The sequence below is a fragment of the Cyprinus carpio genome, chromosome A9, assembly GCF_018340385.1.
Source record: "Cyprinus carpio isolate SPL01 chromosome A9, ASM1834038v1, whole genome shotgun sequence".
Classification (NCBI taxonomy): Eukaryota; Metazoa; Chordata; class Actinopteri; order Cypriniformes; family Cyprinidae; genus Cyprinus; species Cyprinus carpio.
Window position 1 is genome coordinate 30,277,230 of NC_056580.1, and position 6,000 is coordinate 30,283,229.

The following is a 6,000-nucleotide window of genomic DNA, read 5'->3' on the forward strand; positions in this document are numbered from 1 at the left end:
TGTGAGCACTAACCTGCTGCTTAACACACACGATCCACAGCTTTTATTTCAGTCAGTGTTTCTGCACCAAACGACCCAAATCTGCTCGGTTCTGTTGACGCAGAGCTACTCAAATGGGTTCTGGACTGAAGAACATACAGATTAAAGTGAACACATATGAAAATGTAAAGTTAGTTAACTGAGAAACTGGGTCATCGTGAGTCTCTGGATCAGATCACAGATGTGTGACAAGCTCTGATCAGCATCAAACCTGCCAAGAACATTCAACCCAAAACAAAAATATCAGACAGAAATATTTCGTTTTATGAAAATAAAGCCTAGTTTGTAGATGATGTGGCTGCTCTGAACTGTTTTCTGATTCTCTCCACACACACACGACAGATGAACAGATGTGAGCATGTTTGGGTAAGAAAGGTCTCCTAGAGAAAACCAGATGACCAGGACTGTCCACTTCAAACCCTTCGGTCGGGGTGGACACAGGCCTAATAAGGAGTTCAGCTTGTGTAAACAGAGGATCTCTGGAAACTTTATCAAGCAGCTCGTGTGAAGGGCCCCTGCTCCGGAGCTACACTCATTCTTCTAATAAAGAGACAGTCAGTCTCATGCTCACAGTTACTGAATGTGATGTTGTTTTTTACTCCCTGGTAGAACATTAAATCTAATCCTCATGCTGCATGAGCGCCACCTGCTGTCCAGAGACATGCACTGATGACGCTGGGACACAAAACAGAACAAACTAAACAAGATCTTTCTATAAAGGTGTTTGCCTAAACAGCATGTTAATGTCTCGTTGAACATTTTAACCCCACTACTTCAATGTCTCATCAAACAGGGGTTTAAAAGACGCTCACTTGTGACTGACACCTGAGCGCGCTCCCGCGGCGGATCACAGTGACGTCAGCCACCTTTGGATTTCCTTCTCAACCAAAATTCACAGTTGGTTTCAAAACAATTAATAAATTCTATCCTGTTAAACATTTTCTTAGTAACTTTAAGAAGGATATTGATGTTAAATGCTCTTCCTAACCCACATCTTGTGGCACTGTAGTCATTATGGTATGATGTCTCTTTGTTTATCAAAGATAAGGTACTCTTTCATTTTAATTTGCATTTCGAAAATGTAATTTTTGGATATTTTAATTATGAAAATGTAAATAACGAAGTTTTTGTTATAAATCTATTTATTTTGTTGGTTAAGCTTCACATTCATAAGTGTAAATTTTCTAAAAAAAAAACCATGTTTTACAATAAATACTAAAAAAATTGAAAATGACTTGTGTAACGTACTATCCAACACAGTAGCTACTAATAGAAAAGCAATTAAAACGGTCCGTTTGTGTTCTATATTTAAAATTATTTGAGTATTGTAAAGGTCATGCTTGTCTATGATTGGAATTTTGTTTTTGTATTTTATTTATTATTATTATTTTATATTACTTTATTTATTTTTATCCTTTGTCACCCTGGCTTTATATTGACTGTTGTATTATTTGGTATATGTCGTTTAAAGCATTATATATATATAAATTCACAGTTCAGTGTGACACACTTCACGAACAAATTAATACAAAAAAAAAAAACAATCGTTTTACTGTGTGTGTGTGTGTGTGTGTGTGTGTGCGCGCGCGCGCGCTTATGCTTTGACATAAACTGAAAGTAAACACAGCTGGCGTGTTTGATGTCATCGCTGTGCGACGCTCGCGGCCGCTCTAGGGGTGCGCGCTTGAATGCGGAAGTGGAAAAACGCTTCCCTTCGCGCTTCCGGGTTCCGCCTTGCGCACAAACGGACGGACTGATCACTGTTACCGGGAGCTCGCCAGCGCTTTAACGCACTCGAGATGGCCGCTCGGTTACCGGCATGTGTTGTGGACTGTGGCACAGGGTGAGTAAATCAGTCCATCTGCCGCTGCGCGCGGAAACCGGCGCGATGCGTGCGCGCACTCGCATTCCTACAAAGACGCCGTTCTCGTGCCGAATGTTTGCTCTCCGTCCGTCCGCGCTTCGGTATCTGTGCTGCGGCGGGGATCCGCGGACACTCTCCTGAAATCCGCGAGTTTGCGCTGATTGACGGGTCACGCGCAGCTCACAGGAGCGCGCAGCGGCGGAACGCGCAGATTTAACGCTCTTTTATTGTTTAATGTGCAGCGGATTGCGTGACACTATTGTAGTGATGGCAAAAATGAAAAATTTAGAGTTTGAAGAGCGGGGAAATGATTGAATCAGTTGTGTTTACTTGTGCGCATGCGCACATCTGCTTCCTCTTCCTGCACTTCCGTGTTCTCGCCGCGGCCTTATATGGGCAAACAGAGAAAAACACCAGCGCTTTAACATCCAGAACCTCTATTAACACATCACTGCCGAATAATAAACACATCTCAACTGTATTCTATAACCGCAGGCGTTCTGTGTGAGGTTTTATTTCTGACCCTCATCTGTTCTGTTTTGATTCGTGTGTGTGTGTATGTGTGTGTGTGTGTGTGTGTGTGTGTGTGTGTGTGTGTGTGTGTGTGTGTGTGTGTGTGTGTGTGTGTGTGTGTGTGTGTGTGTGTGTGTGTTTATGATGTGTGTGTGTGTGTATGAGTGTATGTGATTGAGTGTGTGTGTGTGTATGAGTGTATGTGATTGAGTGTGTGTGTGTGTATGTTGAGTGTTTGTGTGTTTATGTTTATGATGAGTGTGTGTTTATGTTTATGATGTGTGTGTGTGTGTGTGTGTGCGTGTATGAGTGTATGTGATTGAGTGTGTGTGTGTGCGTGTATGAGTGCATGTGATTGAGTGTATGTGTGTGTGTTTATGGTGTGTGTGCGTGTATGAGTGTATGTGATTGAGTGTGTGTGTGTGCGTGTATGAGTGTATGTGATTGAGTGTATGTGTGTGTGTTTATGGTGTGTGTGTGTGTATGAGTGTATGTGTGAGAGTATTTCAGATCCCACGAGTGTGCTAAATATGTCAACTTCCCTTTAGAGTCTTAAATAAATACTATTTTTTCTTAACTGCAGAGGTTCATGTGTTGGTTTATGGCAGTGTTCTGAAAAGCAGTGAGATGTTGAGGTCCTTCAGGAACTGAGTCGTTGTTATTTTAAAGAAATAAATGTGTAAATGTATGTTTGATTTATGAACTCTCAAGGGCCGTACACACCGGGACGAATATCGGCGCGCGTTATTCGCTAGCGTTTTTCAACGCGTTTTTTGTGTTCACACCCAAGCGATTTTCGCTGACGATGAGCCGAGTGAACATGCAAATTCATTCCATGACATTAGATGGCGCTTAATGTAAAACAGAAATACTAGAAATACTAGTTCTCTTTTATCAAGATTTTTGTAATCGCTGTCGCGTTTGTCATATAGTTTTTTGTGTTCCGACACCAACGAGACCAGCAACTCTACATTCATCTTGCCTTGCATCTTCTTCGTCTTATTTCTTCCCGGCAGTGTAGTAGACGCTACTTGGCGTATATCTTCTTCGCCGTTACGTATGTGTGCTCAGCAAGACAGTTTTGTGTTTGAGCGCCCCCAAGTTGTGTTTTACTGTAACTTTAGAAGCTCCAGACACGTGTGCAAAAGCGCCATTCTCATTGGTCGTATAGTTTTTGACGCGGTGCGTCAAACCAAAAAAACGAACCCGAGGCGTTTTTTAAAAAATGACGCTTTTACGCGTGGCGTTTTTTTCGCGTCGGTGTGCACACGCACATTGGCGCCCTTTGTTTAGTCACGAGGCGTTAAACGTCGGCGAATATCGCGCGCGAAATTCGTCCCGGTGTGAACAGGCCTTCAGATTGAGAGGCTCCTGATGAAGAGGGGTTTGGTTTCTTCTGATGCTCTTTTCCTTCCTCAGATCCGAGCAGTAATCGTGTGCTTTCTGTTCCAGGTACACTAAACTGGGATACGCAGGGAACACGGAGCCGCAGTTCATCGTTCCCTCATGTGAGTGTGTCTCTGTCCTCACGGCTGTAGTGTGTAGTGCACAGCTGTAGTGTGCTTGAGGCTGTAGTGTGTAGTGCACAGCTGTAGTGTGCTTGACGGCTGTAGTGTGCTTGAGGCTGTAGTGTGTAGTGCACATCTGTAGTGTGCTTGAGGCTGTAGTGTGTAGTGCACAGCTGTAGTGTGCTTGACGGCTGTAGTGTGCTTGAGGCTGTAGTGTGTAGTGCACATCTGTAGTGTGCTTGAGGCTGTAGTGTGCTTGAGGCTGTAGTGTGTAGTGCACAGCTGTAGTGTGCTTGACGGCTGTAGTGTGTAGTGCACAGCTGTAGTGTGCTTGACGGCTGTAGTGTGCTTGACGGCTGTAGTGTGTACTGCACGGCTGTAGTGTGCTTGACGGCTGTAGTGTGTAGTGCACAGCTGTAGTGTGCTTGACGGCTGTAGTGTGCTTGACGGCTGTAGTGTGTACTGCACATCTGTAGTGTGCTTGACGGCTGTAGTGTGTACTGCACGGCTGTAGTGTGCTTGACGGCTGTTGTGTGTACTGCACGTCTGTAGTGTGCTTGACGGCTGTAGTGTGTACTGCACGGCTGTAGTGTGCTTGACGGCTGTTGTGTGTACTGCACGTCTGTAGTGTGCTTGACGGCTGTAGTGTGTACTGCACGTCTGTAGTGTGCTTGACGGCTGTAGTGTGTACTGCACGGCTGTAGTGTGCTTGACGGCTGTTGTGTGTACTGCACGTCTGTAGTGTGCTTGACGGCTGTAGTGTGTACTGCACGTCTGTAGTGTGCTTGACGGCTGTAGTGTGTACTGCACGTCTGTAGTGTGCTTGACGGCTGTAGTGTGTACTGCACGGCTGTAGTGTGCTTGACGGCTTTCCTGAGTACTGCACGTCTGTAGTGTGCTTGACGGCTGTAGTGTGTACTGCACGTCTGTAGTGTGCTTGACGGCTGTAGTGTGTACTGCACGTCTGTAGTGTGCTTGACGGCTGTAGTGTGTACTGCACGTCTGTAGTGTGCTTGACGGCTGTAGTGTGTACTGCACGTCTGTAGTGTGCTTGACGGCTGTAGTGTTTTTTTTTTCCTACTTAAATCTCTAGTAGGGAAGCACAATTAATTGGAAAAATGATCAGAATGATTAATTCAGTCACTCCTGTTGTGTCAGATGTGTCTGTTTACTGTATGTTCAGGATTGTATGTTTGATTGATGGAAATTCACTGGTCAAAATATGTAAGATCATAATAACTCTGCTGCTGCTGTATTCTCTCACGTCAGCGCTCAGTTCTCGTTTGGAGTCAGTGTGTGTTTACTTCCTCTCTTCATGTTTGACTGACTGCACTCGTCAGTCTGATCCTCCCTCACTTCCCATCATCCCTTTCTCCTGTCAGGCATCGCCATCAAAGAGTCGGCGAAGGTGGGCGATCAGGCCCAGCGGAGGATGATGAAGGGCGTGGATGACCTGGACTTCTTCATCGGAGACGAAGCCATCGATAAACCCAACTACGCCACTAAAGTGAGTGAGCCGTCACTTCAGGTGCTGCTGGGAAATAACCCTTCTGTGTAGGTAGTGAGGTACGCAGGTTCTGCTGTCAGGTGTGTGTGTGTCTCAGCAGCACTGAAGATCACTGGCAGAATGAATCACTTTTCATTCCATAATGTGAGAAATATCAGTAGAAATTTCACATGAACATCTTCTTTATAGAACTACAAAGCAGGAGTAGTTGAAAACAATTAGGAGTGCACGATAAATATCGGCCGATGATTAATGCGCATCTCGTCAGTAAAGCCGGTTCTCTAATCAGCGGTAAACTCCATCAGGCAGCTGTTACTATACCCCTACAAACAATCACACTGACCAAAGTGCATTTGTTCAACAAGGAAAGTAAAGCGGGCCAACAGACTCAGTTAACAATTTAAAATACCGGGGGTGAATTACATCATGAGGACAGAACAGGGTTTTGAGGGAGTTAATAATTTCAGTGAGGAATTGCAAAGAAATGGGATCAAAGATGATGACTGGGAAACCTCAAATAAAACAGGAACATTATAAGTGGTTACCACCTGAGATCTTAAATTTACAGT

The 6,000-nt window shown here is 44.5% G+C and overlaps 1 protein-coding gene across 1 annotated transcript in view; it reads left to right on the forward strand.

Annotated features, from left to right (window-relative positions):
- The first annotated feature begins 1,624 nt into the window (after positions 1–1,624).
- actr3 (actin related protein 3) overlaps positions 1,625–6,000 on the forward strand; it is a 14,574-nt gene continuing 10,198 nt past the window's right edge. The window contains exons 1-3 of the mRNA XM_042764414.1: positions 1,625–1,882; positions 3,869–3,924; positions 5,307–5,431. Coding sequence (XP_042620348.1) covers positions 1,839–1,882; positions 3,869–3,924; positions 5,307–5,431 — 225 coding nt within the window. The 5' untranslated portion in view covers positions 1,625–1,838. The remainder of the gene's footprint in view (positions 1,883–3,868; positions 3,925–5,306; positions 5,432–6,000) is intronic.